The sequence below is a fragment of the Bos mutus genome, chromosome 18 (assembly GCF_027580195.1).
Source record: "Bos mutus isolate GX-2022 chromosome 18, NWIPB_WYAK_1.1, whole genome shotgun sequence".
In the NCBI taxonomy this organism is placed as follows: domain Eukaryota; kingdom Metazoa; phylum Chordata; class Mammalia; order Artiodactyla; family Bovidae; genus Bos; species Bos mutus.
Genome location: NC_091634.1, coordinates 13,682,727 through 13,710,027, shown reverse-complemented (window position 1 = coordinate 13,710,027; position 27,301 = coordinate 13,682,727). Strand labels below are relative to the sequence as shown.

The following is a 27,301-nucleotide window of genomic DNA, read 5'->3' as shown; positions in this document are numbered from 1 at the left end:
CTGAGTAAGTCCATTTTGTGCTCTGTGCCAGGGGCTGAGCTGCACACTCTATTCATGCTTCAGGGAGGGTTTGTGAGCACCACGGCTGGTGTGTGGGAAGCCCCCGGTACCCAGGAGTCGTGATGACTGAGACAGACAAGTGCAGCTGGGCCACTGGGTGATGCCGGCCTGTGATTCTCTGGTGCTCTGTCCTTGCTGCCTCCCACCCTGTCTGCCCAGATCCATCCCCCTCCCTCCTGCTCCGTTTCTATTTCTGTCTTTCTCTCCTCCTCCCCAGGCCTCAGGAGGCTCCTGGCTGGCATGAAGCCTTCTTCCTTCTTCCCCAGGATCAGAAAAGTTTTCACTGCAGGACCCATCCACCACCCCCCCTAAAAAAACTTCCCTCCTTCCCCAGCCACAGCCCCCACCCTTGTCTGAGAAACTGCGCCCCCACCCCAAGCCAGCCTCTGTGCCCTCAAGTAGACCCTTCTCTACCTCCTAAGATCCCTCAGGTTCCAAACAGTGTGACCCGTGAGCCCTTTCCCATGTCCCCTCTCCCACCAGGCTGGCTTTTGATACCCAGGCTCAACTAATTAAGGTCCTTGGGGGACCATTCCCCAGCCTCCAGACACAGACATCAGAGGTTACATTTTGTAGTAGAGTGGAACAGATACTGAGGTCAAACTGCCAACTGTCCTATTTCTTCACCAGGGGAGTATTGGGCAAGTGACTTCACTTCTCCCTGGTGTAGATTCCTATCTGTAAAATGGGGCCAAGTGTATCGACCTCCAACAGCTGTCGGACCTCAGAGAGATGAGCTGTGCTTAGCACAATGCCTATGTGGAAAATGAACACTCCCTAGTTGCTGGGCACTAAAGACTCAGAAGGCTGCCTGCCGTTTTAAATCCCAATTTTGTTACCTTCTGGTTATGCGACCTGGAGCAAGTCGCTTTACTTCTGGACCCCAGTTTTCTCATCTATAAAATGGGGTCATGGTACTGATGTCCTAGAGTTGTGACGATTAAACGATTTAAGTGCTTGGCAATAGTAAGCACTCATTAAACCTTAGCTATTGTTTTTGTTTTTATATATTATTCCCCACCTCGAAGTCTCTCAAAGGGTAGGAAACTGCAGATCTCCCTGGTCGCAGTCAGCCGGCCTACCTTTAGTCTCACTTAATAGTCCTAGAGCTGTAATCTAGGCCACGCCCCCCCAACCTCCCAAGACACAGAAACACACACGGAGGTCAGCAGAGCGGCCTCAGACACAGAAAAAAAGTTTAATTCTCCTGCGGCGGAGGGTCCCGGCTCCGGTAGCGAGGGGGATTTGGTTTTGGATTTTGTTCCTGTGGGGATTCACTTGGGAGTAACAGGAAGGAGTCGGGGAGAGTCTGGTCCTTCCGGTGGGACCTGCCCGGGAGAATTGTGTACTGGGGGAGATATCTGGTGAGACAAGGAGGCTGGACGCCATACGGGAGGGCAGAGGGAGAACAGACGACGGGGCAGAGAAAAGAGAGACGAACAGGGAAGGACATAAGACAGAGATGACAGAGGGCGGGACAGAGACAAACGAGGGGAACAGAGAAAAGGGGACCCCAAGCCAGACCCGACGACGGGACCAGGGAATTGAATGGGGTTGCGGGGTGGGGGGGTGCTTTGGAGGCCGCCGCGGGACAGAATAGGATCTAGTCCAGCCAGATACATGAAATGGGCCCCTCGCCCCTGCCCCGGGTCCCGGGTGGGGGGAGGGGGCTCGTGTCTCAGTGCTGCAGTGTCGGGGGGGCCCTGCCCCTCCCCGCGCTTCGCTGTGTAAGGCACCGGCTCCAGCGAGGTCCGCGAGCGCGCGGGGGGAGGGGCAAGAGGGGGGCTTGGAGTCCACGGGGGAGGGGAGCCCGGCGGCCCGCCCTCAAACCCCCCTGAGCGCGGGGGCGTGGCCTCGAGCCACAGCCCAGGCAGCCCGCCCCCGTCCCCTCCAGGGAGAAGGGTGCTTCTCCCCTCCAGTCCGGCGACGTGTTGGCTCGGCGCTTTCACCCCCGAATCCTGCCCTAAACGTCAGGGCGGCTGGGCGTTTGTCCGCGGCACCCAGGCGTCTCGGCGCCCGCCCGCCCGCCGCTCACACGGTACTTTCCAGCATCCACTCGGTGCTGGTAAAGGCCAGGCGCGCCCTGGCGGAGCCCAGCCCCAGGTCTCCGTCCTCCCCGGCCGCGCCCCCTCCGGCCCCGTCCAGGTGCGGCGTGGACCGGTGGCGCTTTGTCCGCCGGGCGCGGCGCGGGTAACTGTGGCTCTGGAAGAGCGCCCCGTAGTCCCCGTCGAACGAATAACGCTGCTGAGGCCTCGGCCGGGCCGGGGCTCCCCCAGGAACCAGAGCTAAAGTAGGGGGCGGTGAAGCCGACGGTCCCAGAGCCCCGGAACGGCTCCTCCGAGGGCCCACCGCGGCCCGGGACTCCTCCCCGGAGGTTTCCTCGGATGGCAGTAGGCACAGCGAGGTGGCCGAGCCGCCCAGGGAACGTCCAAGGACCGCCTCCGTTTCCGCGGAAGCCACGTCGGCCGCCGCAGCCTTCGCCTCGACAGCCGCCGCCGCAGCCGCGGGAGCCGCCACCTCTCGCAGCGCCTCGTAGCGGTCGGGCGCCGGCGGGGGTGGGGCCTGCGTTGCGCCTGCGCCGTTGGTTTGCGAGCACACGTGGCTGACCCGCGGAGGCGACCTGGAGGTGCCCTTGACTCGGCGGCCATCCCCATCGCCGTAGACCTTGTAGCGGATCATGAGCAGAACGATGAAAACGAGGACGGAGGCGACAATGACACCCCCGATGGCGATGATCATGGTGCCGCCCAAGAAATGGGCCCTCAGCGGGCGGCAGGGTGCGGGATCCCCAGCGGTGGTAAACTGCACACAGCCCACCACTCGGGTGGCCGGCAGCGCCGTGGCCCCATCGTCGTAGACGGCCAGCACGCACAGGTCGTAGGCGCGGCCTGCTGCCAGATCATTCACCAGGAAGGTCTGGCTGGTGGATGGGATCATCCTGCAGGAGGGGGCGGGATCAGCGCGGGGTTAGCTCCACTCTGAACCAGGCTGCTTCACTTGCATGTCCCCACCACCCGTGCAGACCTATCCATGCCTCCCTACCAGTGTCTCACCCTCTCTGGGACAACAGCAGCCACTCAAGCAACAAATTCCCACCCTCTCAGGACCTTGGGTATAGGCCACGCCCCTTATCTGCATGCCCCACCGTCAGACCCACTCCCCACCCGTGTTTCACGGCAAATTTCAGCCATTCGTCTCCCCTCATCTATACATCCTGGCCCCCAGGGAGGAATGCTACAGCTTTTATGCCCTGCTCTCAAGGGGCTTGCTCCCTAGCAGTGTCTCATTCCTACTGGGACAAATGCCACTCAAGCGCTCACATATTCCCACCCTTTAAGGGGATGGATGCTACAGGCCATGCCCCGTTACCTGCAAACCTCACTCTCGCTGGGGTGGACTAGCAGGTTACCTCATACTCCCAGGCTTACTCCTACTGGGACAATGGATGCTCTTCTAGTTCCTCTCTTCCACATGTTCCTACCCCTCGAAGGAAACCATGATACAGACCACACCCCCTCATCTGCATATCCTACCCTTGAGTATACCTACACCTCTCCTAGCAACATCTATCTTATCCCCTCCACTACATATTCCCGCCCACCAAGGGGCCAGGGCTAAAGGCCACTTCCCTTCTGATTGACAAGTGCCTTCCAAGCCACACCCCACAATGGCTCAGGGCAGATGGTTCACCTACCCGGCCTAGGACCATGTCCACTCTTTGCATGTCATGCACTGTACCCAGATATCAGAGGCAACCACTTTATGTGCACACCCTGCCCTATACTACCTGAAGTCACTACACCATGCCCCCAGGTAAGTTTCATCCATAATTGGGGTAAATGTAGCCAAGAAAACATGCCCCTTTCTTGCCATGGACCCCTGCTCTCAAACAAGCGGCAGTGTAGAGAAGTGGTTAAGCTGACAAAGTCTGAGAGCCACGATCCCAAGAGTTTGAGTTTCTCTTCTGCTGCTTGCTAGCTCTGTGACCTCAGGCAAGTTTCTTAACCTCTCTGTGTCTCATTTCCCCCACTGAGGTTATTAAGAATTCCTACCCCATAGAGATGGTGTGAAGTATGATGAGTTAACATCCCCAAAGCCTGGCACTTAATAATTTCATTAACAATTGGCATCCCACACGATGCTGGCTTTGCTGTGGCTCACACTCTCCTACCAGTTGCTTTCCTCCCCATCTATAAGAATCATTCCCCCTGGGTCTTGCCACTCTTCTGTTGGGCACATCCCTTCCATGTTCAATGTTGGCTAAGCTGGGACTGCCACACCCACACAGATTTGCATGCACTCAATCTCACAGGCTCTCCTCTCCCACAAAGCTCTTAGTGGGTCATCAGAGACATGAACCACCTCTTCATCTGCGTGGGGGCCATGCTGCGGGAGCACCACCTCCTCTAAAGGCCATGCCCCCACCTCCTCAGGCCTCTTACCTCTCAGAAGCATCACCTTCCCTCCAGCCACACCACCTTCTGGTCCTGAAACCCACCTCAGTTCCTCCACCTCCAGAAGTTTCCACCATCACCAAGAGCCATCCTCCCCCCAAAAGACTACACGTCAGGGGCCCACCACCTCTCCGACTCTCTCCTTGCCTGCCATTTCCCAGACCACTGCCCCACCACCAACTCCATCCAACCTTGGGCCCCTGGCTGTAAGTCTTCCTCTTCCTCTCATCTTCCCTCTCAAAGAGTCTTGGGCTCCTTTTGCTCCTTCCCCTAAAATAACCAGTTGCTAGGGACTCCCCCCTTTTCAAGGACAGAGGCTGGCTCCTTAAGAAAGCTTGAGGCCATGTGTCTCTAATTGGCTATAAGGCTCAAGCAAGCTGCAGAGCAGGCTTCTGGTTGGTTGTCACCTCCTCCCATGGCAGCAGTGAGGGAGTTAACCCCTGCAGTGCTGTAGCACTGGTGCTTGCAATGAGGGACAGAGGACTGGGACTATGTAGCCCTGAGGGGAAGGGAAGAGTCCTAGGGTCTGTTGCCCCATTGGAGACAGAGGGCCATCAACATCTGCAGAAATGCTGGGTCTGGGGGCCCATGAACCTCCCTCTATCCCACCATGTAGTGACCATGGGTTAGAGAGAGGAGGAAAAAAGAGAGATGGAGAATCACAGAAACCAGGAGCTGTTTACACAAATCTATTATCCCTCTCCCCTAATCTCTGCCTGGCAAACAGCAGTCACCTGATAAACAAGTGTTCGATGTAAAAAGGGCAGAATTGGGAGTTAGAACAGTAAGAGCTGGAATCTTGGTTCTATCTCTTTCTGTGTGACCTTGAACAAGTGACTTCTCCCCCTGAGCCTCAGTTTTCCTGTCTATAAAATGGGAGGGGGAATCATAGCTGTCTCACAGTGAAGTTGGGAAGGTCAAATGGAGTAGTATCCTTTGGCAGTACCTTATAAAAGTTTTTGTTTGGTCCATTTGTTTGCCCTAACGTTTTTAAGACTGGGCCAGTGTCTTATCCATCTCAGTAGGCCCAGGGCCCAGCATGGAACTGGCACACAGTAGGCATTTATTCAGTGTTTGGTGACCAAATTCAAAATGAAAAGAAAATGAGCATGACAAAGACAAGAGAAAGGGAAGGCATCACCTCATTCAACCAATGACAGAAAAGTGCCTACTGTGTGCCAGGACCATGGCCAAGAGAACACTGGGTGAGGTGAAGATGGAAGCCAAGAGGCAGGCTTCTTGGTGTGGGTCTAAGCACCCACAGGATCAGGAGCTGCCCACAGGTGGGGAAATGGTTCCACCCCCTCTGGAGCATCCAAGGTATGTCATACAAAGGATGAAACATTCAGCAAGCACTCTGCAATGTGCCTAAGGGAGGCAGAGCCAGGACAAAGCAGAGATGTGCATAGAGCCCACAGCCACCGAGCAAACGCCCACTGTGTGCCAGGCCGATTGCTGTGAGCCACACTACCGAGATGGAGAGACAAGGCAAAGCCAAGACTGAAATTCATCATATACTCTCTGCCTCCTTCCTCTGGGCTGTGAGCTCCCTAGGGCAGGGCTTGGCTCTTGGTCTCCTTGTATCTCTCCTGCCCAGCTGAGGGTCTGGCACATAGTAGGCGCTTAGTTCCTCATGAGAGCAGGAGGGAGACAAGGTACAGACAGACAGAAGTGAGAGCAAGAGAAAATCAGAGATGATGGGGGGAAAGTACCTCTTTAACGTTGGTCTACACCACAGGGATCTGTCCACGCCAGGGCAACTTACAGACTTTTCTGTTTCTATATTGTACCCAATGTATTGATACAGTAGCCTTGTATGTGATTTCTAAATATAAATGCAACTGTAACTATATATGTGTGAGTATATTTTCTGCTCTAAGAATGTCTAACTGACAAGGTAGATGATCAAACACCTTTGGTGAGCAGTGATGTAGACCCTGGGCCCCATGAGAGCAGGGACCATGCTGGGTGCATTCATGGTGATAAATGGCTCATGTGGGTGCTCCAGGAGGATTTGCAAGATGTGTGAAAAACAAAGAAAAGAAATAGAAAGAGAAGGAAATAGGGCAAATGGGAGCCAGAGACCACTCTACAAGCCCATCTAGAACCCCAGCTGAGCAAGAAGGCCTAGGGAGGCGGAGGGAGGGCCCCTGAGGCAGGAGGAGGTCCAGGGACTCTAACACCCACCTGTAGACAAGGGAGTCGTCTGCGGAGCTGTTGTACTGCACCTGGTACATGCGGATGCCAGGCACGGGCCTCTGGGCCGGCCAGCGGATGAGCACAGAGCTGGAAGTGAGCTCTGCCGCCACAAGCCGGCGCTCAGCCACCGACTCATTGGCTCCAGGTCGGCCAGGCGTGGCGATGTCCGAGGAGCCAGGCTCCGTGAGAGGTGGCGGGGCAGCAGGTGGGGGCGCCATCAGAGGCAGAGGCACCACGCACACCTCCACGGGTGCGGTGGCTTCCCCGGCGGCGTTAGAGGCGATGCAAGTGAAGGTGCCGCTGTCCCGCAAGGTGGTGATGGTTACATCCAGGGTCCCATCCCCCCGGACCCGGGTCCGGCTCGAGTTCCCCAGCAGGCGCCCGTCGGGTGCCACCCAGTGCACCACGGGCTCAGGGTCCCCCACGGCGCGGCACCGCAGGCTGACCGCCTGGCCCTCCACCACCAGGGCCCGGCCGCCCGCCTGCCGCGTGATCAGCGGAGGCTCACACAGAAACTCCTCCTCGGGGATAGACCAGAAGTAGCGGTCGGTGAGGTGCTCCGGCGTGGCACACGTCTCCAGGTCGTCCTCCCTGGTCAGCCGCCGCAGCCACAGCAGCTCACAGTTGCAGTGCAGGGGGTTGCCGCCGAAGCTGACCGTGAGCGGCGTGGGCGGCTTGGGTCCCGGACCTTGGGACCTCAGGAAGAGCCCATCAGGGGGCAGTTTATGCAGGCGGTTGGAGGTCATGTCCAGGCGAACCAGTTTGTGAAGCTGCACAAAGGTCCCTTCGGCGATGTGATCGATGAGGTTGTGGTCCAGCGTGAGGGTGTTCAGGTTCACCATCTGGCCCACGGCCTCCCAGGGCAGGGCCTCCAGGTTGTTGTAGGACAGATCCAGGTCCTCCACGGTGGACAGGAAGGCGTCGAAAGCAGCCGACTCCACCCGACGGATCTGGTTGTTGCCCAGGATCAGGTGGCGGAGGTTGCCCAAACCCCGGAGCTGGTCGCCTCGGACCTCCGCCAGCCGGTTGCTATCGAGGTGCAGGGCGCGGAGGGCACGCAGGTCCGCAAAGGCGCCGGCCGCCACCTGGCCAATGGTGTTCCGGGAGAGGGTGAGGTGTACCAGGCTGGTCATGTTGGCGAAGTCTCGGCGGCGGATGGCCGCGATAAAGTTGTCGGTGAGCCGCAGCTCCACCACGCGCCGGTCGATAGCCGGCGGCACGAAGAGCAAGCCGGTCTTGGCGCACAGCATGGTCAGCGTGGGCGCCACGTTCTGGCAGATGCAACGGCCAGGGCAGGGCTGGCCCCGTGATGCCCCTGCCCAGAGGAGCAGCAGAAAGGGCAGGGCAGTAGGCGGCAGCGAGAGGAGCGCTGAGGAGAAGGGGCCCGGAGCCATGGTGCAGGGGGGAGGCAGGAGGAGCGGGAGGTGAGATCTGCAAGGAAGGAGAAGGGTCAGCCAGGCGTAGGGCTTGACCACCTGCCTGGCCACCCTGGGATGTCCCGCTCGGAGCCTGACCCACATCTGTCCCTTCCTGACAATGGGGTCCTCTAGGACAGTAACAGGACTGACCATCAACTGGCATGCCCTCATGAACAGATCACATCACTTCCATGCTGCTTGGTAAATTACCACTGCCCCACCTCTGAGTGTCTAACCCCCACTTCTGCCCCTCTTCCAGGAGCTCCCAGACCTCTCATGACCTCTCAACCAGAGGGATGACATCTGGCCTGGCCTGCACCTTCTAGTACCCACTAAATATTTTGAAAAATCACTGCTGACTAGGGTTTAAAGTCATGAATTTCAAAGCCATACTCCCTGGGTTCAAATCCCAGCTCTGATACTTACTAGCTGTGTGATCTCGGACAAGTGTCTGAACCTCTCTGAATCTCGGTTTCTTCATCTGTAAAATGGAGACAAAAACAGGCCTTACCTCTGTGAGGATGAACTGGATTAATGAGCATGGTATACTCAGAACAGTGGCTGGCACATAAAATGTGTTCAATACATGTTAGTGTATAACTATTATTATCATCATCATTGAGTGTCTTGTAGGTGCCATGCATATAAATGTGGGCTATTATTAAGAGCAAGGGCTTTGAAATCAAATAGACTCGGGTTCAAGTCCTGGCTCCCCTGACTTACTAACTCTGTGACCCCAAACCAATGATTTTCCCGAACTAGGCCATAATTTCCTGATTTGTAAAGTGGTCTGATAATTGTACTATCGCCATTGGATTGTTGCAAGAGTTCATAGAGCTCATTCATAGGGGTCACGGAGCATAGGGCCAGGCACACAGTACATATTCAATAAGTATTAAGGGTAACACCCCCCCCACACCTTTGGCAGTGGGGATGGGGGATTGTACTGAAGGTGGGAGGGGCTGAGAAAACAGCAGTCTCCCTGCTCAGTCTTGGGAAGTCCTTCTCTGAGCCCGGTTTCCTTCTGGCCTCTGCTGAGGGCCCAAGCAGGGGGCAGACTTTCATGCTCACATTAATAGGCACAACACAAGGTCCTATACATGCCTACACACACACACACACACACACACACACACACACACACACATACAGTCAGGCTGTGCCTCTGCTCCAGGCAAAACCTTCCGGCTGGGATTCCCCCTGCGGCAGCTGCAGCCCACGACATGCCAGCTCCCATCACAACACGGGGTGGGTGGGGGGTGAAGAGGAAAGGATGGGAAGGGGGTGTCCCTGACACTGTTTTCACCCCACCCCATGCCCCAGTCCCTGCTGGCCCACCTCCCAGGAATCTGCAGTTTGGGGGCTGTGGCCTCATGTGGCCCTGATCCTTCAGCCCACGGGCAAAGGGGGACTGTGGACACAGAGACAGATTCGGAGAGCAACAGAGAAAGAGAGAGACAAAGAGACAACAAGAGAAAGAATCTGAAAGACAGGTGAAGAGACAGGGAGCAAGTCGGAGGCAAAGAGAGAAAAATTGAGTGGAGGAGACCCACACAGAAAAGAGAGACTGAGACACTGAGATGGAGAGAGGGAGAGACAAGAAGAGGAAACAAGAGTGTTACACAGACGAAGACCAGAAGAAAGAGACTGAAGAAGACAGTGACGGGGCTGCAAAAAGAAAAAGAGGCAAAGTCAGAGCATCGCTTCATCTCTGAGCGACGCCCCCCCTCCCCCCGCCCCACTAATTGTTGTGCACTCCCTCTGGACACGGCTCTACCTCCAACAGAAAATCCTGGCCTGGGAGGTGGTGCTCCTGAAGTAGGAGACGCAGCTCTGCACCTGCGTGGCTGTAAGCTCTCTGGGGCTCAGAACCACTATCTATGAAACCAGAAGGCCCACAGCCAGGGTGGGACTCAAGTTGAAACAATGTAATACTAATAATGAAAACAGCTAACATTTATTGAGAGGCACCATGGCATTGAGGGACAGAATCTGGCCCACAACTGCCCAGGTTCACACCCAAATTCCTGCCATGTGACTTCCTTTCTTTGGGCCTCAGTGTGTTCATCTGTCAAATGGGGATGATAGCATAAGATTATTGTGAGGATTAAATGAGATAATCTGCCGTAACATGCTTAGAGTAGTTGCTGATGGAGTAAACACTATATAAATGTTAGCTGCTGTTAGCGTTAAATGATCATTTGCTCTGGCTCTCTCTCAGCCACCAGTAGGTCTGATTATCAGGAGATGTCCCCACATACATGCACATACACACACAAAATGGTAAACCATATCCATGCCACCATCCAAATGCAGGGTCATTTCATGTCAGGAAACTCTTGCCTCCTTTTCTGACCACTTTACTCAGCCTAAAAGGGGCTACCTCCAGGCCTGAGAGCCCACCTACCACACCATCGTTCTATGAAGCTCTTACCGAAACAAGACATTCCTGATCTTGTCACCAACCCCAGCCTGGAGGGCACCTGGCCCTCAGGACACTACCATACTTGCCACTAAAATTCATACAAGGCATCACTCCAAGCCTCTGGCTCTCTCAGAGTAAACCCAATCACTTCACATCTCTATCCCCAGCCGGAGGGACCCCACTCACCTCTCTTCAGGCAGTCAGGGCCTGGGCCAGTACCTGCAAAGGAACAAAAGCACACGGTTAGTATTCTTCTGGCTCCTCTCCCGAGACCCTCCTCAGAGACCACCTCAGCCCAGGAAGCCCCTGCCGTGATCACTCTCTCAGCCCTCCTGCTGTAGGTTCTACAGGGTCTCAGGTGGACCCAGGAAGTCACCTCTGGAAATCAAGGAGTCTGAGCCCCAGACTGTTCACCCTCCAAATCCCAAGAGTCTAGGACTTTAGTCCTTTGTCCTCTGGGGGCTCAAGAGACTGAGATCCCCACACTCCCCCTCCCTTAGACCCAACAGTCCAGGTCTCAGTTTCCTCCTTTCCCAAGATCCAAGAGTCTGGTCCCTCAGCTCTCTGTCTCCTTCAAACCCAGGATGCTAGGCTCCCAGCCTCCTCCTTCCAGAATCCACATCCCAGTCCCCCAACTTCAAAGACCTGGACAGTAGCAGGAGCTGGGGGAGGATCAGAAGTTCCCATCTTCGCCATCAGACCACGGTCACCCCAGCACATGTGGACATGCCAAAACCCACACGGGCCCACAACCCATGACTCTGTATCTGAATTCCCATGGACAGAGTAGCATGATCTATGTGCCCCCGCCCTCTGGAGGCTCTTGGTCCAGGATGTGGACACGCTTGTGTCCATGGATCCCAGCATACCACAGGTCTTGCCACATGGGCCCCCATCTCACTGGGCTCATAAGTGGGGTCAACCTATGTCAAGGACACAGGCACATGTACACATATCATCCTGCATGTACGTATTTGAACATACACAACCCCACTCTTCAGATACCAACACAAATGCACAAATGGACTCAGAGTACAGACACAGATCCTCGAGGTGGACACACCTGCACACAACCACACGTACAACATTGCCTTTTCCCTTGCACACTCACACACAGAGGCACACACACAACTGTGAAACCCATGTGTCCCCTGGTGCATGCATCTATAACAAAGCTACCCTTGCACACTCACCAACACACATGTAACAGATGCTCACTCACACAAAGATACACAGGTGCACACTCTTAAATACCCAACACACTCATGCAACTTCATGTACCCCCAGTATGCACGGTCACAAAGCTGGTACATTCCCACGCCAACAGATGCACAAATGCACACACTAGCCTGTACACACCTCACACACATGCACAGAACCATAACGGGAACAGACACTGACGAGGCTGATACACACTCAAACAAGCACATAGGTACAAAAAGATCCACCTTTGCACAGACACTCAGAGATGTTCACTCATAACAGGCACATGCTCACATAACTGCCCTATGAGGGATTTACACACTTAACAAATACACACAAAACATTGAACCCCACTGGCAGAGTCAACAGATAGGCAGAGAATCGCACTCACACACAGTCTGGACACACATCGCTCCCACCCCTGAGGCACCCCCGCCCCACCTACTTCCTAGGCCAGGGAAATCCTAACACCCCTCCCTCCCAGCGCACCCCCTTCCCCAGCCAGGTCAGAGTTCAGAGGGTTGGGGGCCTGAGCTGAAGAGCACCTGGTCAGAGGCAATCCTCCCAGCAAAGGTCCCCCAGCCTGGCCATCTGGATGTGGGCACCTCCGGCCTCATCTGCAGAGATCTGGCCGGCAGGGGACTGGGGTGGGATGGGTGGGAGAGGGCCGGGTCTGCGTCCCTCCCTCGGGCCCATCTGTCCACCCCTCGGCCTCTCATCCCTCCATCTGTCCACCTACCGGCTGCCCATCCCCCCCACCCAGCCACCAGGAAGGGGAAGACATGGCCGTCTCCCCCAAGGACCGCCGAGGACCACCCCCCCACAGTTGACATGGACCGAGGGAGCGGCAAACTCCCCTCCCCCAAACCCACACAGAAGCCCCACAAGGCGCTGAGCCCCAGGCCCCCCCCTCCTCCCGCCCGGAACCTGACATGGACGCACAGATACACACCCTTGGAGACATACAACCCGCAGACACACACACATACACACACACAAATGGACACCCGAGCGGGCACACCCGGCTACACAGACCCTGGGATGGACATCCAATCCGGACACAAACACCCAACGCAGCTAACCGCGCGAACACACTCACGCGGGGCGGGGGGAGGGGGGAGAACCCACACCTGGGCACACAACCCACGCACACACACCTGCACACAGCCCCTCCGTTGGGCGCGCGACAGCCCCCCAGACACACAGCCGAAGGGGCAGCCACCCGGGGGGACACACACGCACGGCCGGACACAGCACCTCGGCTCGACACCCGGCACACACCCGGATGGCCACACAAGCAGGGCGCCGCACACGCCGGCGCCGGGCACACACAGGGCCGCGCGAGCGCACGCCGGGCCCGCCGCAGCGCCGCGGACACACACTCACACGCTCGCACGCTCACACCCGCGCTCACACCGGCGCCCCCGCCCGCCGCCTCCCCGGCCGCTGCGGGCCGCGCTCACCCAGCCCGGGGGGGCCCCGGGCCCGGCCCCGCCGCCGCCGCCTCGCGCCGCGCCATGGTGGGGGGAGGGCCGGGGGAGGGGGCGCGGTGCCGCGGGGCCGCCTCCCTCCCGCCTCCCGCCCTCCCTCCCGAGCCGCCGCGAGCTCCGCCCTCCGCGCCGCCCGCCGCCGGAGCCCCGCCGCCGCCGCCGCCGCAAGGGGGGAGGGGGCGCAGACCCGAGGGGCCGGGCGCGGCGGCCGCAAGCCCCCGCCCCCCGCCCCGGGGTCCGCCGCAGACCCCTCTCCACTGCGGAGCCGCCGGCCCGCCCCCAACCCCTCCCCAGCCCCACCTCCAGCCCTGCCGGCTTCCCCAGAGACCACCAGACCACGCCCCGACTGGCATGGGGACACTTGCAGCCCCAGTGAAGACCTCGGATCTTGTCCCGATACCCAGGGGGACTCCAGATCACGTCTTACCGCATTTGAGAACCAAGACCATGTTTCTCAGCCACCCAGGACCACAAACCACGTCCTGCTCTCCTTGGCGACCTCAGACTGGGCCCCACACCCATCAGGGACCCTAGACCAGACCTCCCAATCTAGCGGGGCCCAGGACCGTATCTCAGCATCCAAGAGGGTCCACAGCACCCCTACCAGGGACCCTAAAAAGGTGGACCCCCAGACCACACCTCATCCCTCAGGGACCCCAGATCACCCCAACATCCACAGTGGATCCAGACCATATGTCAACATCTGGGGAGACCCCAGATCATGCCTCATTCCCTTGGGGGAGCCAAACCATGTTCTATAGCCACTCAGGACCACAGACCATATCCCACTCCTTCCTGAGGACCCTCTATGCCCCTCTACCCTCTTGACCTCAAACAATTCTCTGCCCCCTAGTAGAGCCTCTAGACCATGTCTAACTTCTAGGGGTGCCAAATATAACTCTTTTCCTCATGGGAGACTCTAGACTTTTCCAATTACCCTCATTAGATCCCAGAACGTCCTCCCCTCCAAGGCAGTCCTTGATTTCCAGAATGCCCAATTTGCCCCAAATTCTTGATCATCTTCCCCACCCATGCTGCCCTCCTGAGGACCCTGCCTCACCCCTGTTCTTATTCTCTCTCTTGAACCCTCCAGGCCCTTCCTCCACCCTGTGACTTCCGAGGAACTGAGAATTCCTGTTCCTTTCTTGTTCAGATCCCTTTGCCCAACTCCTATGGAACAGCTAACCCCCCAGAAGGGGACTACAGGGGATGAGATGGTTGGATGGCATCACCGACTCAATGGACATGAGTTTCAGCAAGCTCCGGGAGTTGGTGATGGACAGGGAAGCCTGGCAAGCTGCAGTCCGTGGGGTTGCAGAGAGTCGGACATGACTGAGCGACTGAACTGAGCCCCTCTCCCACTGGGTATCTCTCAGACCACTCTCCATCTCTTTTTGAGATATTCTGGCCTCTAAACCCAGCAAGCTCTCCCCTCAAAATCTGTCTTATTTCATGAGACTTCCCTGGTGGTCCAGTGGCTAAAACTCTAGGCTTCCAATGTAGGGGGCCAAGTTCGACCCCTGGTCAGGGAACTAGATCCCACATGCTGTAACATATGCGTGTAAGGATCCCACACGCCACAACTAAGACCCAGTGCACCCAAATAAAAATAAAGGGGAAAATCCTAACTTAAAAAAAAAAATCTGTCTTATTGCAATCCCCTAGGTCCCTGGTGGCCCAAATCCCTCCCATTTTGGATCCCATTTGGATTCCAAGGTCTTCCCCTAAACCCCTTCTCTAAATTCTTCCTACTCATATCATCACATGGAGCCTGCCCCACACCCCCCAGATCCAGCACATCTCTGCAGAGCTTCCCTCTGGGGAACCTCACTTTAGTGAACCACTCACAACCCTTAGATCGCCCTGAGGACACTCAAAGCCCCACTCCCCACTCCCGAGTCTCTAGATTTCACCCTCCCCACCACCATCACTGGCTTCCCTTGTGGCTCAGTGGTAAAGAATCCACCTGCCAGTGCAGGAGACTTGAGTTCCATCCCTGATCCAGGAAGATCCCCTGGAAAAGGAAATGGCAATCCACTCCAGTATTGTTGCCTGGAAAATCCCATGAACAGAGGAGCCTGGCGGGCTACAGTCCATACAGTCCATAGCATCGCAAGAAGTCAGACTTAGTGACTAAACAACACCACCACCACCATCACCACCACCACCCAGCCACCATTCCCACCTCTCACCCTGATACTGGGTGCTCGCTGCCAGGACATGGAGGACTAGGGCTGGAAGGACAGATGTGGGAGAACAATAACAATAATAGCAAAATTTGACACATGTCCAACCCTACTGTGTACCAGGATTGGATCTAGGGGCTTCACATATACAACTCCACTCACTTCTGGTTTTTGTTAAGTTGCACACTTTATTTTTTAAATAATTAATTTTTGGTTGCATTGGCTCTCCTTTGTTGTGCATGGACTTTCTTTAGATGCAGCGAGCAGTAGCTACTCTCTAGGTGTGGTGCACAGGCTTCTCAATGATGTGGCTTCTCTTGTTGCAAAGCACAGACTCAAAACACGCTGAGGGCTTCCATAGTTGTGGTGCACAGGCTTAGTCACCCTGAGCCATGTGGGATCTTCCCCGACCAGGGATCAAACCCATGTCCGTCGCCCCACCCCTCACATTAGCAGGCAGACTCCCAACTCCATTCACTCTTCACAGAAGCCAAATGAGGAGGTCAAATGACTATGCCCATTTTACAAATGAGGAAAATTGAGCTACAGAGAGGTTAGGTCACTTGCCTAAGATCACACAGATAGAAAGTGGCAGAACAAGGTGGAGGCAAAGAGGAAAGAGGATAGGGCAGGTCTGGGATGGATGGGTGTGGAAAAGGGGGGTGGGGTGAGAAGATAATAAAAACAGAGACAGGGACGTACCTGGTGGTCCAGTGGTTAAGAATCTGCCTTGCAATGCAGGGCACACTGGTTCAATCCCTGGTCTGGGAAGATCCCACATGCCACAGTGCAACTAAGCCCAAGCACCACAACTACTGAACCAGCACTCTAGAGCCGAGAGCCACGAACCGAAACTACTGAACCCCTAGAGCCTGTGCTCCACAACGAGAAGCCACCACAATGACAAGCCCACTCTCAGGAACTGAAGAAAGCCCTTGCACAGCAACCAAGACCCAGCACAGCCGAAAAAGAAGATGCCAAATGCCTCGAAGCAACTAAACCTCTGCGCCACAACTAGAAAACCCATGTGCTGCACAAAAGATCCCGCATGGTGCAACTAAGAACTGTTGTTGTTCAGTTGCTAAGTTGTGTCTGACTCTTTGCGACCCATGAACTGCAGCACGCCAGGCTTCCCTGTCCTTCATTATCTCCCTGAGTTTGCTCAAACTCATGTTCATTGAGTCAGTGATGCCATCCAATCATCTCATTCTCTGTTGCCCCCTTCTTGTCCTGCCCTCAATTTTTCCCAGCATCAGGGTCTTTTCCAATGAGTCAGCTCTTCGCATCAGGTGGCCAAAGTATTGGAGCTTCAGCTTCAGAATCAGTACTTTCAATGAATATTCAGGGTTGATTTCCTTTAGGATGGACTGGTTTGAGGAGTTGCTGTCCAAGGAACTCTCAAGAGTCTTCTCCAGCACCACCGTTCAAAAGTAGCAATTCTTTGGCACTCAGCCTTCATGGTCCAACTCCCACATCCGTATGTGACTACTGGAAAAACTGTAACTTTAACAATACAGACCTTTGTCGGCAAAATAATGTCTCTGCTTTTTAATAGGCTGTCTAGGTTTGCCATAGCTTTTCTTCCAAGGAGCAAATGAATATGATAATAATAATAGAGACAGAGATAGAGAAATAAAAAGCCTGAGCCCAGGCAGAGATAGCCTCACTCACAGAGTGTGTCTGGCCCTGTGATCTCTGGCTCCTGCCTACCTTTTGACCTCATCCTTGACCGCTGTTGTCTTCCAGCCTCAGTAATGAATTTTCTCTTTCTCCAACACATCATGTCATTCCAACCCCTGGGCCTTTGCACTCTTTTCCCCTTCCATGGCTGATTTCTTCTTTTCATTCTTTTTTTTTTTTTTTTACAGGAAATAGCATTTATTGGTGAGCATGATTAAGGAGGGGACAGTGCTGATCCTCACAAGTGTGGGGCCCGCCATTTGTCCAGGGGACTGCGATTTGTATCTGACCCTACAGCCGTCCGGGATGAGTTGCTTTTCTTCCGCCATGTTTTCAAATTCATCCACGTTGAACTTGGTAAATCCCCACTTCTTGGAGATGTGGATCTTCTGGCGGCCAGGGAACTTGAACTTGGCCCGGCGGAGGGCTTCAATCACATGCTCCTTGTTCTGCAGCTTGGTGCAGATGGACATTATGACCTGGCCAATGTGGACCCTGGCCACTGTGCCCTGGGGCTTTCCAAAGGCACTGTGCATACCTGTCTGGAGTCTATCAGCTCCAGTGCAAGACAACATCTTGTTGATGCGGATGACATGGAAGGGGTGGAGCCATACTCGGATGTGAAAACCATTTTTGCCACTGCTTTTCACCATGTATTTGTTGGCACAAATACAGGCAGCCTCCAGGGCTTCAGAGGAGAGCTGCTCATACTCATCTGACACTGTGTGGCCACAGAGTGGGAGCTCATCCACTTTGGCTTTCTTATGCCCCAAGTTGAAGATGCGGGTCTTAGCATCAGGGACACCTCGGCAGAAACGGGACTTTGGGTACCGCTTGCTCTTACAATACCGGTAACACTGGGCTGGGTGGTGGCACATGGCAACACCAGGATCTTCAGTGGCATGCCGAAGGGAAAGAGAGCTTCATTCAATTCTTAATTTAAATGTAATCTCTTAAGAGAGCCCTTCCTTTACCATGACCAATTTATATCCTCACTGCCACCAGTTATCCTGATGTCTTCAGATTACTTTGAAATACTTTCAAAGTAAAAATGGATTAATGAATGGAGGACTTCCCTAGTGGCTAAGACTCTGTGCTCCCAGTGCAGGGAGCCTGGGTCCAATCCCTGGTCAGGGAACTAGATCCCACATCCCGCTGCTAAGACCACGTGCAGCCAAAAAAATAAATAATTTTTAAATGAATTAATGGATGGATAGATGGATGGCTATGTGATAAAGCAAGTACAGTCAAAATGTTAATCTAGAATCTAGTTGGTAGGTATATGGGTGTTCACTGTAAAACTATTTTAGCTTTGCTATATGTTTGAAACTTTTCACAATAAATGTTGGCAGGAAGAAACTGGAGGACTCTTCTAGAGACTAAAGAAGCAACAACAACAAAAAACCCAAACAGGTCCCACCCTGTTTGGGATTTCTATCATCCCATCAAACTCATTTTTTTTTTCCTTTATAGCCTTTATCACTCTTGGTAACATTCTTGCTTGCTTGTTTGTTTACCTCTTTATTCATTTGTTGCTTATTGTCTCTTAACTGAAATGTAAGCCACCTGACATGTGGCATGCACACCAGTTTTCTCCAGTCCCCCACATTTCCCCAACAGTCTTGGTACTAGTTGTTTAGTAGCTAAGTCTGTAGCCCACCAGGCTCCTGTGTCCATGGGATTCCTCAGGCAAGAACACTGGAGTGGGTTGCCATTTCCTTCTCCAGGGGATCTTCCTGACCCAGGGATTGAAGCCATGTCTCCCACATTGGCAGGCGGATTCTTGACCATGGAACCACCTGGGAAGCCCGATAGGTGCTTAGTAAAAAATGTGTTCTTGAACTCCTCTTAGGAGAAGGCCTGGGAGATAGAGCTGCTGCAGACTCACTGTAGAGCCTACACTCAGGAATAAACATGATCTTCCAGCCTGGGGCCACTAGAAGAGGAAGGATATATACCCCAGAGGCAGGGGAATGCCCCATGAGATCACGGAATGTGAATTGGCCTGAAAAAGAAGGCGACAGATGAAAGCATATAGTGTGATTATTTCCCTCTGACCTTAATTTCTGATCCAGATCTCCTAATAGAGATCCAATCTAATGCTTCCACAATTTAGGCCCCACCCGGAAGCATAGGCTCCACCCCCTGTCTCTAAAGCCCCATCCCACAGCAAAATCCCTGCCCTATCTGACCTAAATAAGTAACACCCCTCAAGCCTAGGTCCCACTCTCACAGCCTGAGCCCCACCCCTTTACTTTAGACACCATCTTAAAATTTGTAATATTCATGTTTCTTCAGTCTGGGTCCTGCCACCACCCAAGCCCCATCCAAACACCTCCAGCTTAGACTCCACTCCAAAAGAGTCAAGATTTCAGCCTAGGCAAGGGCCCTTCAGGCCTAATTTGAGTACCTCGTTCTCCACTCTGACCTAAAGTCCAGTCTTCACCTATTCAACATAAAACCTGCTCACTTTCAAGGTTATCAGGGAGAAGCACCCCAGGGAAAACCTAGGCAGCCTGGATCTGTGGGAACCTAGAAGGGAGGTTTACTTTTTTGGGCTCCAAAATCACTGCAGATGGTGACTGCAGCCATGAAATTAAAAGATGCTTGCTCCTTGGAAGAAAAGCTATGACCAACCTAGACAGCATATTAAAAAGCAGAGACATTACTTTGCCAACAAAGGTCCATCTAGTCAAAGCTATGGTTTTTCCAGTAGTCATGTATGCATGTGAGAGTTGGACTATAAAGAAAGCTGAGCTCTGAAAAATTGATGCTTTTCAACTGTGGTGTTGGAGAAGACTCTTGAGAGTCCCTTGACTGCAAGGAGATCAAACCAGTCCATACTAAAGGAAATCAGTCCTGAATATTCACTGGAAGGACTGATGCTGAAGCTGAAACTCCAAAACTTTGGCCACCTGATGGGAAGAACTGACTCATTTGAAAAGACCCTGATGCTGGGAAAGATTGAAAACGGGAGAAGAAGGGGACAAGAGAGGATGAGATGGTTGGATGGCATCACCGACTCGATGGACATGAGTTTGAGCAAGCTCTGGGAGTTGGTGATGGACGGGGAAGCCTGGCGTGCTGCCGTCTGTGGGGTCGCAAAGAGTGGAACAGGGCTGAGCGACTGAACTGAACTGAATTGAGAAGGGAGGTTGGTGGAAAGAGAGGAAGAGGTTCCCAGTTTGTACCATCCCTCAAAGGTGTGGCCCCAAATGAAAAGCCACAGCCGCATTGTGCCCACTTTTCATTGTATAGTGGTATTCTGTTCTGACCTCTCTGATTGGTCCCTCCACAAGCCCTGTAGTCAAACCTCCTGTGCATTGGACTGCCCTTCAAAGTCACCCTCTCTGATTGATGCCTGCTTTCCAAACTCCCTGCTCCCGATTGGGCAAATTTTTGTACATGCCTGTCTCTGATTAGAGCATTTGTGAATGAACCTGGAGGCAGACAGATGTTCAACTATGGTGCGAGCAAGTAGTAGCAAGAAAAAGAAAAGATAGAGGAGGAAGAGGGGGTTCCCTGAATCTCTTTTCTATGAGAGGGAGTGGCCATGGACCACAGGATAGCCTTGGGTTAAAGTTCTAACCATACAGACCGCTAGTTGTGTGACTTTGGGCAACTTTTTGGTTTCTGTGCCTCACTTTCTTCATTTGTAAATCGGGGGTAATAATGATACCTTCTTCAAAAATAATTGTAAGAATTAAATTAGTTGTAAAATGCATATAGAAATACTAAGCACATAGAAAGCCCTCAGAGTATTAGCTCTTATTGCCCATTTCATTGTGTAAGTTCATGACCTTGGACAAGTCCTTTTGCCTCTTTGACCTTTGCAGACCAGGAGTTGCTTGACCTCTTCATTGAATGACCCCTCCTATTCCCTCACCTCTAGCCTTCAGGGACTGAGGCTGTGAACAGAGGGAGGAGGAGAGACAACCCGAGCAGAGAAATGGGGTGGGGGGCACCAGCATAGGTGAAAGAGAAGGGTTGAGCACCCAAGCCCACCCCCAGAAAATCGAGGACTATCAGGATCTCTCTATGGCCCAGTGTAGAGTAATTCTAACCTGAATCCCTCAGGCAAGGGGCGTGTCCTGACTGGGGACAAGGGGGCAAGGGATGGGACAGTGTGGGGCAATTGAAGGCATGGTGTGTTCAGGCTGGGAAGCAGGAGGAAGGGTTGGAGCTGGGCTTGTGGGCCCTCACCCAGGAACGACAGGACTGGGGGAGGGGCAGCCGGGGCCCAAGGTCACTCTGTCATTGTTACCATGGCAACAGCCACCTCTCAACTGGGAACCTGGAAAGGGGTGGGGAGAGGGAGTTCCCAGATCCCTGAATCTAGGGGTAGAGAGAGGAACACTCAGAGACCTGGAGGAAAAGCAGAGCGAGACAGTGATTCAACTCTTTGAAGACCTACCCATCTCAGAATCCGCAGAGCCTAGTACACTGTGGGTGCTCAATAAATGTCCCTCAGAAACAGAAAGCCTGAGAGCATCAAGTGACCAAAGATGACGAAAGAAAGACGAATCGCCACAAGGGGAGGGCAGTGTCCCTTTCCTGCCTCCTCAACTTTTCATACTCCTCAGGGGTCCTCTGAGAGTTCTGATCCCTCTAAATCTTTCCCAGACCTGGCCCACAGGCCCACCCAACCCCACAAATCACTCACCCCCCAGCAACTCCCCAGCCCCTGAAGCTATTACATTTGACATTTATAACAACTTCAACAACTTTTCTGGCTTCGAAATCTTCCTGCCTGGGGGATCACTGAGAAAATTAGCATAGGTGCAGACTACTGCCTTCAAGGGTGGGAAGGTGGGAGGTGGGGAGACAGGCCCTCGCCTCCTTTACTCTCAGGGACAAGGCCCCTCCACAGATTCAGATATTCCCCCAATTCCTCTAGGAGGCCCAGGCCTCCCTCATTTCTCCTTAGGAAACCCTACAGGCCCCTCCCTTTCTTTCAGAGGAACAGGTATGGAATCCTCCTTGTCCTCCCAGAACTCAGCAGGCGTCCACTGGCTCTGCCTGCCCTCTACTGGTCCAAAACTGGTACTGCAGGACTGCCACCTGGTGCCCACAATGAGGAACAGAAAACTAAGCCAGAGCTGAGGGTCTCTGAGTTGTTGCATTTTAATTTCTTTACGGTCTGGGATGTTCAGGCCCTAGGGGGTTTGAGTTCAGGTTCTCGGCCCAGAGGTCAACGAAAGAAAGACAACTTCTCTTTGAGCCAGGCCTCAGTGAGGTCATCAGTGGTGCGGATTTCAAACACCTGCACAGAGAGAGGGTTCAGTTTTATAATCCACTCAGGAACTGAAACAGTGAGGGCTCCTGCCCATCCCTCCCTCAGACCCAGAAACCCAGCTCCCTCCTCCCTCAGACCAGGAGTCCTGACCCCCCGTGGGGGACCTCCAGGGGTGGAGTCCCCCACCCTCCATCAGCCCTCGGATCCCAGACTCTCCTCCCTCACACTCAGGAGCTTCGGGCGGCCCCAGACCTTTGTGAGCTCTGCCGTCTGCACCAGCCTGTTTTTGCTCCCTGCGTACATCATCTGTTGTTCAGGCTTGCAGCCTGTGTGAAAAACAGAAGAGGAAAGCATAACTGGGGGATGCCAAGGTGTTCTCGAAGGCCCTGGTAGTGTCCTACCCTGGAAAAGGAAATGGTATCTCCCACTCCAGTATTCTTGCCTGGGAAATCCCATGGACAGGGGAGCCTGATGGGCTACAGTCCATGGGCCTGCAAAGAGTCAGACACCACTTGGTGACTGAACAATAACAGTGTCCTACAGGCCCTGGAGTTTTCTAAGAATCCCAGGAATTGTTCTAAGGAGGTCCCTGGAGGCTACAGTCAGAGTCATCAGAGTTGTTTGGGGCTGGAAGTTATTCTAGGGTCCCTGGAGATGGTTTAGGGGTCAGACAGGGGTTGCCAGTAAAAGGAAGAGATGAATGTGCTTACACACCTCAAAACTAATGAAGATGGGGGTTTGGGGCCCTCACCTCCACCCCATTGCTTTCTCAGCATTCACTCATCATACATCCCACACTCACACAGGCATCTATACACACGCACACAGTCACACACACAAAATCACCAATCACATGCACGTACACACACTTACACTCAAACACACACGTGTACACATCCCCACACAGAATCTAAGACCCCCTTCTCACCCACAGGGCTGGAGAAGATGAAACACAAGGGGTAGGACACTCGGCCATCGGCATGCACATACTTGTAGCTGTAAACCACGAACCTACAATAGTGAAAGGGAATTCAAACTCAGCCCTTGGCCTGGAGCTCAGGCCTGATGCTCATCCCCTGAGACCACAGCCTAGCAATCTTGCCTGAGTTTGAGAACCTAGGGTTAACAACTGAGACCGAGGGTACTGGTTTCAAACACAAGAAATGATTTAAAAAATATTAATGGGGGAAAAATACTACTAATAATAGGGGAATTCCTTGGTGGTCCAGTGGTTGGAAATCAGCCTGCCAATGCAGGGGTCATGGATTAGATCACTGATCTGGAAAGACCAGGGCCGCATGCCGCAGAGCAGCCAAGCCTTCGTGCGATGGCTATTGAGCCCATGCTGCAACCTGCTGAGGTGCACATGCCTAGAGTCTGTGCTCTGCAACAAGAGAAGCTACCATAATGAGAAGCCTGTGTACTGCAGCTAGAGAGCAGCCCTCACTCACTGCAGCTAGTGAAAGGCTGTGCATAGCAACGAAGAACCAGTGCAGCCATAAATAAGTTTTTAATTAAAAAAATAATACTAGTAAATGCTAAATAGAATTACCATCTGCTCCAGCAATTCCACTACTGGGTATTTATCAAAGAAAATGAAAACAATAATTCAAAAAGATATATGCACCCCCATATTTATTGCAGCATTATTTATAATAGCCAAGAAATGGAAAAAACCTAAATGTCCATTGACAAATGAATGGATAAAGAAGATGTGGCACACACACACACACACACACACACACACACATATGCACACAATGAAGTACTATTCAGCCATTAAAAAAGAATGAAATCTTGCCATTGCAACATGGATGGCTCTTGGAGGGCATTACGCTAAGTGAAATAAATCAGACAGAGAAAGACAAATGCCTTATGATCTCACTTATATGTGGAATTGAAAAAATAAAGAAACAAACCATCAAGTTCATAAAGAGAGAGAACAGATGAGTGGTTGACAAAGGTGGGAGTGGGTGAAATGGGTGAGGGGAGTCAAAAGGTACAAGCTTCCAGTTATTTATTTTAAATACGTCCTAGGGATGTGATATGCGTTAATAACGCTGTGTCGTATATTTGAAAGTTGCTAAAGGAGTAGATATGAAAAGTCCTCATCGTAAGAAAAAAAATGTTCTAGAAACTATGTGTGGTGACAGATGCTAACCAGATTATCATGGTGAACATTCTGTCATACGGTATATACAAGTATCAAATCATTATGCTTTACACCTGAAATTAATATATTATACGTCAAATAGAACTCAATAAAGAAAAAAATGCTTAAGAAAAAATGGTTTTGGAACTTCCCTGGAGGTGCAATAGTTAAGACTACAGAGGCAGGGGTTCGATCCCCAGTTAGGGAGCTTAGCTCCCTCATGCTGAGTGACGTGGCCAAAAAAAAAAAAGTAAGTGCTTATTTGATTATTCACAACAACACTATGATGTAGGTACTATTATTATCCCCATACTACATACGGGAAAATCGAAGCCCAGAGAGTGAAGCCATTTGCGCAAGGTTCTATGGGTAGATTTGAACCCAGGAACTTGGCTGGTAGAGTGTAAGTGCTCAACCGCTATGTTTTAGAGCCCAGCAGTCTAGAATCAGGGGCTGAGACCAGGGCCAGCTATATAATTTCCCAAACCCAGTGCAAAATGAAAATGCAGGGCCCCTTGTAAGAAACACAGGAGAAAGCCTGTTTTTCCGTTCTTCTGCAGTCTCTTTCCAGACTGCTCTTGGTCTTTTAAAATTTCCTGTTTCAAGTCATGTGCTGTCTTGGGCATGGGGACACTCACGGGGGGAGTGAAAATGCTCAAGGGCACACCCTGGAATTTATCTTTCAGGAGTGAGTGTCCCCCCACCTCCCCGATACTCCCGAGTCTGCAATTAGGCCTCCTGCCTGGGGCAGAGGGCATCAGCCATCATTGGGCAATGTGGGAGTGGGGAGCTGAGAACCCATCTAGGGCTGGACATGTGAGCTGAACGAGGCTCCAAGCCTCCAGCACAGGCTCCACTGTCCTGTCAGACTTCACACAAAACAGATTCAGAGATAAAACTATAAAGAATTTCAAGATAGCAGGGATCAAGCCCTGCCTTCAAGGCTCCCTTCTGGGTATGGGGCCCTGTGTGATTGCACTTGTCAGATGCCCAGGGTGCTGACTGAGATCTAGAGCCTGGGATTGAGGCTTAAAGTCCTAGGACACCCAAAACTCAGCCCAGTCGAGATGAAAAAATCTAAAGAGACCAGTTTTCATAGAAGTGTAAAAAAACTCCTCCACACACAAAAAGCACCAGGCTCCTCTGGCTTCACACAGGATTCTCCCCAATCATTAAAGGTCAAATAAATCCTTTCCTACTCAAAGTCTTCCCAAGCATTGAAAAATAAGGAAATTTTAACTTTTCTTTTTTTTTTTAATGAAGCAAGTGCAATGTTGAGACCAAACCCTGACAAAGTATGTACTAACATCACGTATGACTATTAGCGTAAAATTCTGCAATAAAATTTTGGTATACAAACCAAAAGTCCTGTGATAGGAACTCACAGACATAGTTTCAAAGTCCACAAATAAGACTGGACCCCAAGTAGCCCCCCAGTCTGTAACCCTCCTTGGCCTGATCTTCCCCTTCCTTGCCCCAGGATACCTGGGCTGTCTCTCAGGCAACTCCATTTTTAGTTCCTCTGGAGAAATATTCTGTGAGGGGTGAGGGGAGGAGAGAAAAATAAAAAGACTGCCATTAAACGAACATGTACTCTGTGCCAAGGCACTCATCCAAGAAACACCCATGGATTATTAGCCCATTGATCTCTCCCCAAACCCAAAGGGGTAGGTCCTGTTATTATCCCCATGTTACCGGTGAGCAAACCGAAGAGGTGCTAAGACACTTGCTTTTTTCTAAACAAACTACAAGGATTAAATCACTGAATTCACAGACAACTCTCGGAGGTAAGGACTGTTATCACCATTTCACAGATGAGGAAACAAGAGACCTATACAGGCAGAGTCTCTTGCCCAGGGTCACAGCTAAGCTGGAACTTGACTTCCGGGTTTTTCGGGCTCCCAACACCAGGCTCTCAGCATCAGTCACAGTCTTTTGGGTCTCCCAGTCCCATCCCCCAGCCCCTCACCTGAAATTCTTCCTCCAGCACCACCATCTGCCGGTCTTTGTCCACTTTCACTGAGGAGGGAGGGCATACGTGGGTCAGACGCCCCTGCCATCTGTCCCTATGCTCCCCCACACCCCCCATTCGTTCAGGAGGGAAGATGACACTCACTTACTATGGCTGCATTGTCCGTCTCTTTTCGGAAGCGGAATTTCCTCAGCTTTTCCTTTAGCTCTGGGTCTACCTCACACACCACCAGGGAGTCGGACTGCCAGAGGAGCCCAGTTAAGAGCTGAGTCCCCTGGCCTCAGCCCTGCCCCTTTCCCCAAACCTCAGTTTCCCCATCTACTAGTAACGAGGAGGGGCCCATAGCCCATAGATTGCCTTTGTGAACATTGGAGAAAGGTACCCTTTCCTCTGGGCTGGACTGGAGCCCTCTTGGCAGGTGCCCTTGGGCAACGCCCAGGGAGGTTTGGGGATCTGTTCACCTGGGGCTAAACCCGGAACCACCATCTCTCTTTCCCCAGCCTTGACCTCCCATCCACAGCCTGACCTTCACCCCGGCATCCTCCCAGCCCCAGTCCCACTCCAGCCCCTAGCCCTTCCCATACGACCCTGGCCCCCGACCATGACTTTACTGTCCAGGGGCCTCTTCTTTCCTTGGTTCCGCTGTCTTCTAGGGGTGGGGACCACAGCTCGAGGGGGCGGGGTGTGGGGTAGGGGAAAAGTTTCATCAACCACCACATCCTGTTTATGCCCATTCTGAGACAACTGTCACATATGGCTCCTCCCCCTCCTTCCTTCCCCTCATCTGTTGGGACCTCCCAGGCTTTGCAGTCACCCAGACTGGGAT

At 53.0% G+C, this 27,301-nt stretch overlaps 2 protein-coding genes and 1 pseudogene across 6 annotated transcripts; all 3 read right to left on the bottom strand.

Moving 5' to 3' along the window:
• Positions 1-1,225: 1,225 nt before the first annotated feature.
• Positions 1,226-13,346, bottom strand: LRFN1 (leucine rich repeat and fibronectin type III domain containing 1). Of its 3 annotated transcripts, none has more exons than XM_070387724.1 (5): positions 13,223-13,346; positions 10,743-10,775; positions 8,558-8,612; positions 6,702-8,144; positions 1,226-2,998 (listed from the first exon to the last, which is right to left on the bottom strand). In XM_070387724.1, exons 4-5 carry the CDS (start codon positions 8,105-8,107, stop codon positions 2,092-2,094), a joined length of 2,313 nt encoding a protein of 770 aa, XP_070243825.1. In that variant the 5' UTR covers positions 8,108-8,144; positions 8,558-8,612; positions 10,743-10,775; positions 13,223-13,346; the 3' UTR covers positions 1,226-2,091. The 3 variants fall into 3 exon arrangements, with proteins under 3 accessions (XP_070243825.1, XP_070243826.1, XP_070243827.1); XM_070387725.1 differs by lacking the exon at positions 13,223-13,346 and adding an exon at positions 11,202-12,133; XM_070387726.1 differs by lacking the exon at positions 8,558-8,612.
• A 3,992-nt stretch (positions 13,347-17,338) lies between these two features.
• Positions 17,339-17,993, bottom strand: LOC102271598 (large ribosomal subunit protein uL16-like; annotated as a pseudogene).
• A 4,221-nt stretch (positions 17,994-22,214) lies between these two features.
• On the bottom strand, positions 22,215-27,200 carry GMFG (glia maturation factor gamma). Of its 3 annotated transcripts, none has more exons than XM_014476623.2 (7): positions 27,087-27,200; positions 26,620-26,716; positions 26,473-26,522; positions 25,989-26,038; positions 23,280-23,362; positions 22,604-22,677; positions 22,215-22,378 (listed from the first exon to the last, which is right to left on the bottom strand). In XM_014476623.2, exons 1-7 carry the CDS (start codon positions 27,192-27,194, stop codon positions 22,307-22,309), a joined length of 534 nt encoding a protein of 177 aa, XP_014332109.2. In that variant the 5' UTR covers positions 27,195-27,200; the 3' UTR covers positions 22,215-22,306. The 3 variants fall into 3 exon arrangements, with proteins under 3 accessions (XP_014332109.2, XP_005890609.1, XP_014332110.1); XM_005890547.3 differs by having other exon boundaries at positions 27,076-27,175; XM_014476624.2 differs by having other exon boundaries at positions 26,624-26,716; positions 27,076-27,102.
• Positions 27,201-27,301: the final 101 nt, after the last annotated feature.

What these genes read in the sequence shown, in the direction of transcription:
- LRFN1 (XM_070387724.1), bottom strand. Translation starts at nt 8,107, where the DNA reads ATGGCTCCGGGCCCCTTCTCCTCAGCGCTCCTCTCGCTGCCGCCTACT. An exon ending in GACGACTCCCTTGTCTACAG is followed by an intron (nt 2,999 to 6,701) that starts GTGGGTGTTAGA and finishes CCCCTCCTGCAG; the next exon opens with GATGATCCCATCCACCAGCC.
- GMFG (XM_014476623.2), bottom strand. Translation starts at nt 27,194, where the DNA reads ATGTGGTGGTTGATGAAACTTTTCCCCTACCCCACACCCCGCCCCCTC. An exon ending in AAAGAAGAGGCCCCTGGACA is followed by an intron (nt 26,717 to 27,086) that starts GTAAAGTCATGG and finishes CTCCTCTGGCAG; the next exon opens with TCCGACTCCCTGGTGGTGTG. An exon ending in TGCTGGAGGAAGAATTTCAG is followed by an intron (nt 26,039 to 26,472) that starts GTGAGGGGCTGG and finishes CACCCCTCACAG; the next exon opens with AATATTTCTCCAGAGGAACT.